Source organism: Nanorana parkeri, unplaced genomic scaffold, assembly GCF_000935625.1.
Source record: "Nanorana parkeri isolate BGI_ZX_2015 unplaced genomic scaffold, ASM93562v1 scaffold655, whole genome shotgun sequence".
NCBI lineage: Eukaryota > Metazoa > Chordata > Amphibia > Anura > Dicroglossidae > Nanorana > Nanorana parkeri.
This window is the reverse complement of record NW_017306923.1, coordinates 846,563-861,491: the sequence shown is the minus strand read 5'-3', so window position 1 is coordinate 861,491 and position 14,929 is coordinate 846,563. Positions and strand designations below refer to the sequence as shown.

At 45.7% G+C, this 14,929-nt stretch overlaps 1 protein-coding gene across 1 annotated transcript in view; it reads right to left on the bottom strand.

The window, feature by feature from the left end:
* ZFAND3 (zinc finger AN1-type containing 3) overlaps positions 1-14,929 on the bottom strand; it is a 138,495-nt gene that overhangs the window by 29,779 nt on the left and 93,787 nt on the right. Inside the window, exon 4 of the mRNA XM_018563334.1 lies at positions 4,640-4,705. Within this exon, the coding sequence (XP_018418836.1) occupies positions 4,640-4,705 (66 nt within the window). The remainder of the gene's footprint in view (positions 1-4,639; positions 4,706-14,929) is intronic.

The window sequence follows — 14,929 nt, the reverse complement described above, 5'->3', positions numbered from 1 at the left end:
CCATTGGTTTAATAGGGGACAATTTCAGAAAGGTCAGTGCGGCTGGCACTGAGAGACAGAGAGCTACGTGACCTCTAAGCGGAATGTACGGGACCGCCTGGCACGGGAATCTTACAGTCATTTCTATGAAAGGAATATGTTGACATACCTTAAGCAAATTTTAGTAGATGGAAATCCAATAGGCATGCACAGATACTGGTTTTTCAGTATCGAGTACCAATATTTTTTTTTTGGTACTCAACAATACCGATTACCGTCCCATTAAGGAAGCGTGTAATGATTCGCCACGCGGCTTCCCGTTAAGCAGGGAAGCGGTCTCCATGCTCCCTCATCACCAGGTGACGAGTAAGCATGGAACCAGCTTTCTGGCCAATGAGGAAGCCGGGCGCCGTGTAATGATTCGCTGCCTAGTTTCCTGATTGGCCAGCTTCTCGACCAATCAGGAAGCCAGGCAATTAGTCATTACACCGCGCCCGGCTTCCTGATTGGCCGGAAAGCCGGCTTCATGCTCCCTCGTCACCTGGGGGTGTCATATGACAAAGGTTAACTGGCTATACAATTATTCTAAAAGTGCCGGAATCAATTTAGGGTTTCTTTACTTCAAGCGGATTTAACATTCTCATACAAGTCTATGGAGATGCACAACTTTAAGGAGAACTATGGGGTTAGGGCTTTTCCCCATAGTTCTCCTAAGGGTAACGGGAGGACATATACTAGCGTCCTCCCGCCACCCTAAGCTCAGTATACCGCGAGCTACAGCTCGCGGTATACTGAGAGGCCGCAGCGGATCCTGACGTAGATGACGGGATCCGCCCAGCTGCGTGAGTGACAGCTGGCTCTGCCTATCTAGAGGCAGCGGTACCCGCCCCCTCCCCCGTCCGTTCCACCAGTCAGCGCTGGAGGATCGGACAGGGGAGGGGGGAATCCTGCAGGGAACCGTGAGTAACAGTCACGGCTCCCTGCAGGGATAGATCGAGAAGTGAGCGAGCGATGGTATGTGTTCGCTCACTTCCCGATCTACTCAGCCGACCTGTGACAGTTTCATTGTCCCAGGTCGGCTCAGATTATGAGGCTGAGTGATAATCACTCACCTCATAATTCTCCTTTTATTAAAGGTCAAATGCAGTTCAGAAGAAGGTCTACTCCAGGCCAAATTCAGGTCAGGAGGAAGTCTACTCCAGGCCAAATTCGGGACAGGAGGAGGTCTACTGCAGGTCAAATTCAGGTCAGGAGGAAGTCTACTGCAGGCCAAATTCGGGACAGGAGGAGGTCTACTGCAGGTCAAGAGGTCTACTGCAGGTTAGGAGGAAGGCTACTGCAGGTCAAATTCAAGTCAGGAGGAAGGATACTGTTGGTCAGAAGGAGGACTACTGCAGGTCATATGTACTTGTCAATGAATTCTGAATCATCTCAGAAGCATCTCATACTGAAGTCAGACTGATGCCTTCGACACAATGCCAAAGCCCTTTGATGCAGGCCCTTTAACCCTTTCACTAAGGTGACAGACATACTTTAGTGAGAGTCATGGATGGAGCGTGGAACACTCATGGACACTCAGCATGGAAAGTCACATTTGATTCTTTTGAATACTCTCCATCCCTAATCCCAAAAACTTTTCACCAATAGCACTACGTGAAGTGTTAGGCATTGGAATACTGGCAGCCGAGCATTACAAAGCGGTAATATTTCCTATGAATACACATCATTTGTCTTTTTGAATTACGGATCCGCCGGCGCTGTCAAAGAACAAGATTAGCCGGTTTCTCCGGGAAAAGTCGGGATTTGCGTGGCAGTATGGGCTGTTCGTGTTTCAGTTTGCTCTCTGCCTTGGAGACCCTCAAATCACATTAGGGGTAATGGTGTGTTTTGGAAACACTTCCTACCCCTCAGATCAACATCTGACAGTAAAACTTGGCTCTACATCAAGAAAGAAATACAGAGTGGATGCATAATACACTGCTACAGAGCGCAATGCGTCAGCCCGGGACTACAGTCACAGCTCCCCAGGAAAGCCGGCTGGGCTTAGAAAAGAGTCCGATTTGTAAAACAATATACAAAATCAGCAAAAAAATGATATCGCTGGTAAATAAAGAAGATATAAAACCAAATCACTAAAAACTCATATGTTTTAACATAATATTGTAATTTCAAAAGTAATTTTCAATATTTTTTACTTTCATTATGACCCCTGGTGATCCTGCCATGAAGATCCTTATTCAGGATCCTGTTATAAGGTGACAACGCTCTGTCCCTGTCACCCAGTTGTGCTCCTGTGTTGTCACTCTGCCACCTGCTTACCCAAAAGGAGGCTAGAAGTGGCTGCGCCCATTTATATTACACAAATTTGTTACACTATTGCCACCGTCAGACAGGTCACTAATTCAAAATCTAGTCTACTCGTCTTCATAAACTCCTGAAGAGTGGAAGACTTTACATACCATATCATGTAGACATGGACGGCCATTGAAGAAGAATGAACCCCCCCCCATGTGTGCTTTTCTGCCAGTAGTGCCAGTGTTATGCACAATTGACATACACATCTACCCAGCGAGTCCAGCCTTGTCCTGCTATGACCCACTACACCACTGCCACACGTAGGATTCCATGCCGCCATCTTTGTTTCTGACATCATCAAGACCCGGTTGTCTCTTCCTGGCTCAGGTAGCTGGCTCCTGATGATGCGTCACCAGGTCTGCTTCCCTTTGTCCACTGTATGGAACCTGAGAATGGCGGTTGGGGGGTGGGCAGAAGAGCTGTCCATCTAACGAGTGAAGGTCCGCTGTAAGTCTTATTGGCCTCCAGGACTTCTCTATAGTCTATCCCATCCTCTGGGACTCTTTACCCCAACATGTCCGACTATCTTCCACTCTGACTGCCTTTAGGTGATCCCTTAAGACTCATCTCTTCAGGGAAGCCTATCCCACATAACACTAACCACTGAACTATCACGTTCTCAAACAATTCATCCCCACACAGCTACCTCCTCATGTATCACTTCCCCCTTCCTCTTAGATTGTAAGCCCTCAGGGGCAGGGCCCTCCTTACCATTGTGTCTTGCATTCTATTGTAATGTCTTCCTTACATTGTAAAGCGCTACACAAACTGTTGGCGCTATAAAAATCCTGTATAATAATAATAAGAATAATTGGAGGATGGTCAACCATTGCAACCCCCTTTTAGGTTTCCCTCCATCTTTGCACCCAGGGCCTCATCTACTGGACCTACTTTAAGAGAACATTAAACCCAAATTCAGTCTCTCCCACTCTAATGCCTGTGAGGTGTTTGATCTCTATGAAAAGAACCTCACTTCATAAACATAACCTTTTATCCCATAAGGGGACATCTGCTAAAATTGTCACCTGACCTAAATAACTCTCTAAGTTGGCTTCAATGGGACGTATTAATTGGCTGAAGATGTTTACTCAACAGTGTTTGTCTCAATGGACCGTCGTCCTCGCTGAAAACAGATGTCATGCACGGTATGGTCTGTGACAGATTTTTCTGGTTTGCCGTTAGAGTCTTGTTTACTTCCACTATTGGCATTTTATTCCTTTTATTTTTAATTTATTACAAATAAAACAAGAATTGAACACAACTAGAGTGTATAAATGTTGTATGGATACCAAGGAAAATGTTATTATATCAACGATCTGTAGATATCCTGGAACAGTGCTAAAGCTGGACTCCGGCCTTCCCTTCAGTCTTGCACTGTTGGACCGGCTCCTCTTCTTGCATTAGAAGCTGCAGCAAATCAGATAGAACCAGCCTCATTTCCTGGCTGGAGGATATCTAGCACTGACTGTCCCTGGCCCAACCTTTCATTGCTTGGATTCCAGTCCTTTAAATCATGGCAGCTCAGCACACATGTGGGTGTTACCCTATGGCGGTCTGTATATACATGCAGACAGCCTAGGAACGCCCACTCTTCAAGACTGACATCCACCCATCAAGGCATTTTGATAATTACCTAACTCCTCCCAAGAGCCAGCCCACTGCTTGCATCATGGCTTAGGGCTCTTGAGAAGGAGTACTGAGTCCAGGTGCTGTGATGTTTTCAGGAAGCTATGCACAGCACCCTGCCAGCCCTTCCCACCAGCCATGGTATGTAGTGCATCTCTGAGGCTATTCATGGCAGCCTCCATATTTCTTCTTTTTACTCTACATTTCTATGCTCAGAGTGAGCTTTGCCCAACTTAGATTGCTGATAATAATACAATATTGGTCTAAATATCAGATTGTTGTGAAAAGCTTTTTTCTCTAATGTATCCATCGTCATCCTGTATTATCCCAGCAGGTGCTGTAGATAGCTTCCTGATAACATCTCTGCACCCTGCTGGCCGCTCCCACCAGCCATGATCTGCCTGCAATGCATAGAGACCCGGTGGTGACATCACAGAGTCTAGAATAAGGTATGTGGTAAACATGGCAATGTTTTATTTAAAATGTTTTATTACCATGCTTGATGAGCGGGGAGAAAGGGACCAGGGAAGGTAAATAATAAGCAGATCAAACTTCAGTGTCAACATTTTCATGATGTATGGCTTCATTTTTATAATGAATGGTTTGATGGTGCCGCTCGTGAACATTCAAATTTCAGTCTAAATTCGATCAAGCAATAAGGGCCAGCTTTGCCTCTTACCTGTGTCGCAGGATCTTTTGGTCGGCGTGGTTAAAGAGACATGGACTGTGTCTGTGCAGGGCCCACCTATAACCGAGAGAGACAAGTCAGGTTGGAGTCACACTGGACTGATCAATATACTCAATGTCAATCAAATTCATATCACTCAAAGGGGAGCGGTGGTCTTTATTTTATTAAATATACACACATAGGAAAAAGATTGTCTTCAAGTAAATCTTTTTCATTTGAGTTCACACTTAAAAACAGTGTTTTTCACTTTCACTAAATTTTTATTAAAGGCCAAGTTCACCTTTTGAAAAAATAAGGAAATGCATATTTAATAATATAAACAAAAATACAAAAATACACTTACATTTTTTTTTTATATATATATTAAATCCTGGAAAGTAGAAATGAGAGTACTGATATTTTTTCTTCGGTACTCACTGATACTGAATGTCCCATTAAGGAAGCCGATCTTCCCGATTAGCCGCCTCCATGCTTCCTCGTCACCAGGTGACGAGGAAGCTTGGGGCCAGAAAGCAATCAGGAAGCCGCTGCCCGGCTTCCTGATTGGCCGGGAAGCCGTCTCCATCCTTCTTCATCACTAGGTGATGAGGAACCATGGAGCCGGCTTTCTGGTCAATCAGAAAACCGGGGGGCGGGTAATGACTTGCCGCCCGGCTTCCTGATTGGCTTGCTTTACGACTAATCAGAAAGCTTGGTGACGAGCGAGCATGGAGCCGGCTTTCCCGGCCAATCAGTAAGACGGGAGGCGAGTCATTACGCGCCCCCCCTGGCTGCCTGATTGGCCGGCAAGTCAGCTCTATGCTCACTGGTGAAGGAGCTGGCCAATCAGGAAGCCGGGCAGCGTATAATGACTCGCTGCCCAGCTTCCTGATAACGGATGTTCCGGTATCGGGATAGGCATCCAGAGCATTTGGGTAAGTACGAGTACTCGGTATTGGCACCGATAAGTATTTCTTTCTTAGCAAGAAGCGCTTCTCATTGGTCAGGTGTCCGTACTGACCAATGAGTGTTCGCCATTTGCGAGCAAAATTTAAACCTCAGTACATTACATCCAACGTGCAGGGCCCAAGCACACCACTGTGGTGCGTTAGTGCACACACATTAACATGCCTTGCGTTAAGGCAGCCCATCTATGCAAAAATTCTGGCAACATATCATGCATTAGAACGTTGCCACGCTTTCGTCGGCAAGGTGCGTTTGGGTGCCATGAATAGCACTGCATCACACAAACGCATATAACATGCACTGCCATGTGTTTTGTGTTAAAGCGCACGGTATGGCAATGCAATAGTGTGAGTGGGCTCTTAAAGACAGCTTTCCCAGGCATCAAAAAATTCACTTGACACTTTTGAAAAGCTCTGTCAACACTGTTGAATTTAATGCTTTCCAAAACAAGCCCTCACTTAGTTTGATGGGTACGTTTTAGAGTATTTCCCTCGACTTCATCTTATTATACTACCGTATACATTCCTACAGTCCGCTTCTGAATAGTTTAAAAACATAAGTGACAGACAGATGATTTCACATGCAACTCTTGTATATGCATGTGATAAACGCAGTAAGCAAAGTGAGCGGAGACAATGTTTATCCGCCGTGTCTGTAGCTACCCGGTTAAACAATCTGGCGGATTAGCAGGTTTCTGAAGCTTCCGAAATGAGAGAAACGCCAGATTTGTAATGCAAATTGCCTAATGAAGCAGCGGGAGGGCGCGCAGTTTATTTCTGGCGAAGAGACTGACGCTGTTCATTATTAACGCTCACGCTGTGCTGTTCGCCGGGCCCTCCCTAAAGATGAACTCACCTGAATCTCCATTACTTTTCTGCAGACAAGGGGACCGCGGCATTTTCATCACCTAATTAATGAGGCTGCAATGGACTAGGGGAGCCTAATTACCCAAAAAGCAGAGTGTGGGATCGGTGAATGCAAGAACAGCAGCCTTCATCGCAGTGACCGATAATGGTACAGGTCTAAATAATTTATGCAGCTTAAGGATGTCGAGGTCATACAAGAGTTCCTCATCGTGAGGTTTAAGAGCAGCATGGTATGACTGGAGCAACATTAGATAAGCAGCTGAAGGGTTGAAAAACAAGTGATAAGTGCTCACAGAGAAATAAGAAACCTAGAACACCGACGGCAGAAAAAAATCAAGTGGTCCACTGAGTCTGCCCTATGGATCAAAGATTATTCCCAGCATGTTTATATTCACTTATGTTGACTGATTCCCTACCTCTGCTATAGACTGTTCCAAACATCTACTGCTCTGTTGGCAAAAATAATAACTACGTTACTCTTGAACTTTCCTCCCGCTAATACAGTATATGGTCATACCGCAATGTTATCAGCTTAATCATGAAAATACTGCCCAACTGATCCATTGTCACACCCTACGTATTTAAAGGTTTCGGTCATGTCCCGCCTTTTACCTTCTTTCCTCGAGACTGTACATATTAAGTTCCTGTAAGCTCTCCTAATACGTTTTATCCTTCAGATTTTGTAACAGTTTTGCTGGCCACCTATGGACTCTATCTTATTAATATCTTTTTGTAAATGAGGTCTCCAGAAGAGGACACAGTATTCTGAATGAGGGTCCAACTAAAGATCTCTATAGGGGAATCAGTATCTCCTTCCTCCTGCTGGGGATCCCTCTAGTGATAATAAAGATCTATATATAGAGGAATCAGGACCTCCTTCCTCCTGCTGGTGATCCCTCTAGTGATAATAAAGATCTATATAGAGGAATCAGGACCTCCTTCCTCCTGCTGGGGACCCCTCTAGTGATAATAAAGATCTATATAGAGGAATCAGGACCTCCTTCCTCCTGCTGGTGATCCCTCTAGTGATAATAAAGATCTATACAGAGGAATCAAGACCTCCTTCCTCCTGCTGGAGATCCCTCTATTTTCATGATATAAAGATCTATATATAGGAATCAGGCCCTCTTTCCTCCTGCTGGTGATCCTTCTAGTGATAACTAAAGATCTATATAAAAGGTAGGAGAACTTCCTTACACCTGCTGGGGATTTTGCTAATGATACCTAACGATCTATATATAGAGGAATCAGGACCTCCTTCCTCCTGCTGGTGATCCTTCTAGTGATAACTAAAGATCTATATAAAAGGTAGGAGAACTTCCTTACACCTGCTGGGGATTTTGCTAATGATAACTAAAGATTTATATTGGGGAATCAGAACCATCTTTCTCCTGCTGGTGATTCTTCCAGTGATAGCTATTTTTATGGGGGAATAAGAACCTCCTTCTGGTGATCCCTTTAGTGATGCACCCTCAATTTCTATTCTTTCCTGCTGTCTGGCCACAGTTTGCCCATCAACACATTGTGGAATCTTTAAATCCATAAAAACGAAGCAGTATTCAGCAACATGTTTTCAAATTCCTTCTTTATTCAACTGCACCACAGCTGTGAGGGTCAGAAGCGTGTGACTTATATACAAAAGAGCTGGCATCAGTTTAGTGTAGAATAAAATTACACCAAATATCTACTTGGAAAAAAAATGCTAAAAACGATCTTTATATCCGGATAGACGGAGCTGACCACATCTTTACAGAGAGTTAAAAGGTCTTATTAGTGTCTAGGCCATGGCAAATTTCTGTTACATAAATGTATTTACCTAAACTTTTAAGTGCTCACGTGCAGAACAGCCTGGCTTTGACCCTATGAAATGTATTCTGCAAGAAAAACTTAAAAACTGCACATTTAAAATGCTCAAAATTTGCTCTGATGCGGAGACATTTAGAACAGAGTCTGAAATTTTCACAGAAAAGATTCCCATGTATTCAATGCAGCTGTAGCAATAACGACTGAATAAATAAAAGTCTGGAAGCTAGATTTGGATGTGTAGATCTGGTCGATCTCTTAATCAATTGAACAGAAGGTGATATTGTTATAAAGCAAACATTTAGGGGATGGGAACACAACACAGCCAACAGAGAGAACTTTGTGATATCAGTTCCAATACCAAGAACAGACCAGAGAGAGATCCATTTCCAGGAAGGGATTAAAGAGTTCAAATGCCTGGACAGGACTAAAGAGAAATTGAAGAACGCTTCCCACTAAGAACAGGGTCAAAGAGAGCTCAGCACCCAGAATGGGATCATGAAGAGCTCCCCTCCGAGGACAGGACCTAGGAGACAGGACCCCCCTCCCCCAGAAAGGGACCAAAGAGAGCTCCCCCTTTCCAGGATGGGACATAGGAGAGGTCTTCTTTCCAGGATGGGACATAGGAGAGGTCTTCTTTCCAGGATGGGACATAGGAGAGGTCTTCTTTCCAGGATGGGACATAGGAGAGGTCTTCTTTCCAGGATGGGACATAGGAGAGGTCTTCTTTCCAGGATGGGACATAGGAGAGGTCTTCTTTCCAGGATGGGACATAGGCAAAGTCCCCCTCCCAGAATGGGACCAAAGAGAGCTCACCACTCCAGACACAACCCAGGACAGTGCACCTCTCAAGATGGGACAAAACAGAGTTTCACTTACAAAACATGGTCGAAAAAAGTTTCCGTCATGGTACAGCTCAAGGAGACCTCTACTTCAAGTAAGAGACCAACAGAGCTCCAATCCTAGGCCAAGACCAAGGTACGCCCCACCAAAATAAGCTCCATTAACAGGACATGACCAAGAAGTGTTTAACTTCTAGCCCATGAAGCAAGACATGAATCAAGGCGAGTCTTGCCGCATCACTACCCAGGTTATGGCATCTTCAGGTTACGGAGCTTCAGAGATACGACCATCTAACGCACAGTGAAGAGTTCTACTACCAGAAGAGGGAACAATACAGCGCAATGCAGAATATAGCTTGCAGGACGAGACCATGAAGAGCTTCTATGACAGCACCAGGGAGCATTCTGTTGCTGGAATTCTAACTGCGCAGAAGTAGGGAGTCTACCTGGATGGAAGAGAGGTAGGACTGGAGCTCTGCTGAAGTGTTTCTGAATCTGTGAGAAGCTGCCATGCCTTGCACAGCCGTAGTATAACTACAAAAGACACCGACATACTGGGCTGGATATGTCACAAAGAATACAGATAGAGTCCAAATTAGGGCTAGCCCTGCTGTGTTTGTTTTACCCACATCTCTCATTAATGTACAAGTATCTCCGTCCAGCCTGACACAGAGATGCTCCATGCATCACCCAAACGTTCCCCAAGAAACACACAAATAAAATGCTGACACTTTAATGTGCGATACATTTCACATTATATAGTCAAATGAATCCCTTTATTACATTTATTGACAAAGCCCACGAATGTTCTATTCTGCCCTCGGCTTCACAATGCAGCTGGAGGACCCCAGGATGGCGTGCCGAGGAGCTGGTGGAGGAGGAGGAGGAGGAGAGAATTTCTGCCAACATTTATAAAATCAGTCTATAGACAAACTCTGCTCCCACGGGCCTGCGCAGTTTTGCAGGTTGGACTTTTCTCTCTTTTCTCGCTCGCAATATTTTGAAGCCGGCCTGCAAATCAATTCTGGCCCCCATCCAGCGGGTCCATCGCTCCCCACGTCACGTACGCGCTCTCAAGAGATCTTGTTAAGCCAACGGGCCAATTCAATGTATTCACGGCATAAGCGTGAAGCACAGATTTTTACTGAGGACGGTTTAAGATAAATGGATAGCCTTAGTAACTGCTTCTCTGTTGCAGCTTTGATAATTGGATGGCGTTTCAAACGGGGAGACAAATTAAGGCTGCTGTTTAACAACGCCGGCGCGGGTTGACTCTTTCAGTGCTGGAAACACGCACGAGTATGACCTTCAACTAAAATATTTTCATTTAATAGCAGGAACAAAATGGAAAGGGGGGGGGAGGTGGCATCTGTTACCTTATGCATCGTTGTGTAGAAAGATTTAAAGGCTTTATTTTTTTCAGCTCAGAGTTTTTGCTGAGGAAGTGCTGTGTGAAGGAACACTGAATGTCAGTGGATGAAGCTTTATTCGCAACTCCGAGACACTGGTCAGGCCAAGTGGGGAATTGTAAAATTAAAATTAAAAGCAGCCATTAGACCCAGCAGTGTATTTATTAACAATCATTACATACATGTAGAAAGTAGGTGAATACTAGACTGTTTCCATAAAGCTATGTTTGCAATGCTAGCTATGTTACAGTACAAGACTTGCATGACAGTCTAAACAAGGACCAAATCCAGTTACTATGTGATGCATAAGCCTCATAAAGTAGGCAAAAAAACGTCCTTTACCCTCAATGACGGAGCCAACTCCTCCTTCACCCGTGTCTCACACGTTCCCCCTCCTAGACACTGCAGCGCACAGTGGGAGGGTTTCCGCCACAGCAGCAGTGCTGTCGTTTCAGAAAGCAGTGGGCGGGACTAGATGTGGTCAGGTGAATGACCAGCTACAGGCTTGTGAATCAGCCCTTTAAAAATCTTCACACGCCACTGTAGTGCAATCAGCCAGTTTACTTGAGTGACAACTCAGAAATCAGGAGCAGTGCAGAATCGTTGCCACCAGGGGCGTCCCTAGCCTTTTTCGCCACTGGATGGGCATGTACCGGCGGTGGGGGATAGGGTGTCCTCTGCATCATCTCACCGTTCAGCTCTAGCCGGCATCCCGCCCAGCTCACTGACGCCACTGGTTGCTAGGCGGAACGCCGGCCAGTGTGTACCAGGGTTGCTAAGAGGGTAGATGTGTATGGCCCTTACAGATCTCCCCATCAGGCTCTTAGTAACCTGGAATGCTTTGGGCGGAAAGGGGGCGGCACAAAGCAAACATTATGCAGCAGACCGGCCATGCAACTCTGCCTGCCGCCCCCCACATGACCCAAAGATAAGCCAATGGAGGATGCCTCAGTGAGAGGTAACCCTGGTTGCCACCCCATCACTGGAAGCTCCAATTGATGGACTTCACTGGCAGGATCAACACGTATTATTGGGACTTTGCAGGAGGATTAAGATTAAACAGTAAGCGCAGATTGACCGCCAGCCCCACGACCCAGTTATGACAACACTGGGTCTCAAATATGGTCTGTAATGTAGCATTATTGAAGGCAAAATATTTTGAAATGACATTAACATGTTAAATCTCTAATGAGATTTTAGTGATTGGGTTTAATTAGGAGTCAGCAGAAGAAAAAGTTCTCTAATTAGTGAACTGCTGCATGTCGGAGGTGCTCTTTTTTTTCCTGGAGGATGAATTGCCTTCATGTACATTGTGTCCTTATTTACATTTTCAGTGTAATTGCCTTATTACAGTCGGATGTACTCTGAATATTCATTAGGCCGACCTTTCTTTTCCCCGGAGAACTCGGCCGACTTCTCTTCCCCTGAAGAGAAATGAACTCCCAACGGAATCAAAGGAAACAAATCAACCAATCGGAGACTCCATTGGCCTCTCGGGAGGGTCGGCGGCGTCAGCAGGTAGACAGTGAAGAGGTGATAAGTTACTTAAGAACAAGGTGACATCATTAACAGTCGGCTGTTGCTGATGATGATAGAACAAATTTGACAACCTGTTTCAGAAAGGGGGTAATGCATTCCTAATTATCCCCGGGTGCCGGTGGCCTGAAATTAATGAGCTGCTGTTATGTAAATGTCGTGTTAATTAAGAGGAGTGTGAAAGCCCAATAAATCTGCAGAAGGGCGACGCACATGAACTCCCCCGCTTATTATTGTTCGCACATTTTTTCCCCCAGAAAGTCACGCAGAACGCTGTTTGTTGCAGAGCGGCCGGTACGTCCCCGTCCCAGCCATTGACAAATCCATTTTTCTTCAGTCATCTCATTAGCCGAGAGGCTGCAACAGACGTCTGCCAGAGCCAGCTACCTGGTTCCAGCTGGTGGCTGGGGGGGCGCCGATCTTTGCAATGCCATGGCACAGCGGCTGGTTCGCGATTTCCACTGTTTGGTAATTTTGTCTCCTGCGGTAGAGCCAAAGGTTTTTTGCTTGCGCAGTTGGGGTCAGAGAAGTGCATAGTTGGGATGCACCGATACCGGTTTTTCGGTATCGAGTATGAGTACCGATATTGTTTCTTCCATACGTGCCGATACTGAATACCGATACCGGAACTCACCTTAAGGAAGCCAGGCAGTGTGTAATGACTCGCCACCCGGGTTCCCGATTCGCAGGTAAACCATCTCCGTGCTTGGAGACTCTTCTTGTGTAATGACTTGCCCTCTGGCTTCCTCATTGGCCATCTTCCCGACCAATCAGGATGTCGGGCAGAGAGTCATTACACGCTGCTTGGTTTCCTGATTGGCTGGCTCCATGCTCCCTCATCACCAAGTGACGAGGGAGCATGGAGCCGGCTCTCCGAGTGTAATGACTCGCTGCTCGGCTTCCTGATACCGGAAGTTCGGGTACCGGGCTAGGCATCAGAGCATTTGGGCGAGTACGAGTACTTGCCGAAATACTCGGTACCGATACTAGTATCGGTATCGGTGCATCCCTAGTGCATAGAATATAGAAATGATGGGCTATAAAGAACAGGGGTGGGCAACTCGGGCCCTCCAGCTGTGCTTTAAAGTGACACTAATCTCGGGAGTTAAATCTTAAAAATAAATGTAAGTTCCTTAAAGTGACATTAAACCCTCAGATTTTTTAACATAAACCAATACTGTAATGTGCGCCTTGCTGTAATCCATGGTTGTTTCCCTTCTCTTTGCTGCTCTTCCTTTTAAATCCTCATGTCTTCTCATGCTTGGGGAGAACTTCTGTTTTGCAGCTGAGTGCCTCTTCCTGTAGTGCTGGCTCAGGTTACAAACCTACACACAGACACCGTGTATCCATTCCTGAGACAAGGCAGTCTGCTGCAAAGGGAAGTTCTGCCCAGCATGAGAAGAGATACAGATTTAAAAGGAAGAGCAGCAAAGGGAAGGGAAACAACCATGGATTAGAGTAAGGCGCACATTACAGTATTGGTTTATGTTAAAAAATCTGAGGGTTTAATGTCACTTTAACTATGAACAACAATGTATCCTATTTGTGTATCACTCGGCTGTAGATCCTCCAATCCTCTCTGAATTGGTGCTGACACTGTCCTTCCTTCTGGCGGGTGGCTACCTTTGTTCCCCATGGTCCCTGTGTGTGTTGTAAAGTAGTCACCACTCCAAGCTCACTCCTGTGATGGACTACAATCTCCATACAAATTAGTAAACTGAACATGAGATTGTAGTCCATCGCGGGAGCAGCTCCTATAAGTCAACCAGCCCCATAGAAGCCCGTGGAGCTGAGCTGGGCAGACGGATATGTCAGATCTAAAAGTCATTGACCGAGAGCCCAACAGTGTCAGGAGAGAGGATGGGACCCGGAGTATTGTGATTTAAATGATGTCCCCACTATTCAAAGCTCCACTTTTAATCCTGAAAAACAAGTACGTGAGCTGCAGTTCGGTGATTTTAGGCTGAGATGATGTCATCAGTCTGCTGCAGGCAGGAGGAAGCATTTCCTCAGTCTGCTGATCTGACATCTCAGTCCAGCAGGCAGATGGTGACCCTGGATGATGCCTGAAGAAACATGGTGCCGTCCTTCTAGGGTAAAGTAATTGAAGACATTGTCCGGGGGAGTACTGTGATTTCTTGAGTTCTGTAGAGTGTTGAGGGGATCGGAGGCAGGACAGAGAAGTTCAATATCTCCCTTTCTTAGGTGAAACCTCTTTTCTATCTCTTAAATTCAGGTTTGCCCATTTTCAACAGACATGTAGTTGGCCTTGTCATACGGTGACAACACTCTGTCACTGCCCCCCAACTGTGATTCTCCGTTGTCACCCTGTCTGGTTGACCTCTGCCTGGTTCACATGGCTGTGTGTATCCTCATTAGGAAGAGCTCTCCTCACTTCCTGTCCTGGAGATGGGAGTTTTAACGCAATAGACATGCAGACAGCTATAAAGCCAAAGTTCTGGTTGGAGTTCCACTTTAAACATCATTGTATCATCTACAGTTGAGTTGAAGCTTCCTTCCAGCAATCCCTTTGTTGGGGAACCGGACCTCTCCCACCCCTCCCTCATCTTATCCGCCGTTTTATCCCAGCCGTGATGGAAGCTTGGTAAGGCCAGAGGTCTCAGTCAAAACATCTTTCCCTCCTGCAGAGTGAAGGAGTACTTGAAACACGCCATGTGTGCGCCATTCTTCTAGATCATCACTGACATCCGGAAATGGAAATTTTGGGGAATATGAAGAGTTTTCGGAGGGGAATAATATCGGCTTTATATGGCGTGTTTTGGAACAAGGATGTGGGGGGTCAGGGAGGTGTTCCTCGCACACAGCTGCTCTTCTTCATGCTTCCTATGGTGGCAATGGTTAGAAGGCGTGTGGGTGAGA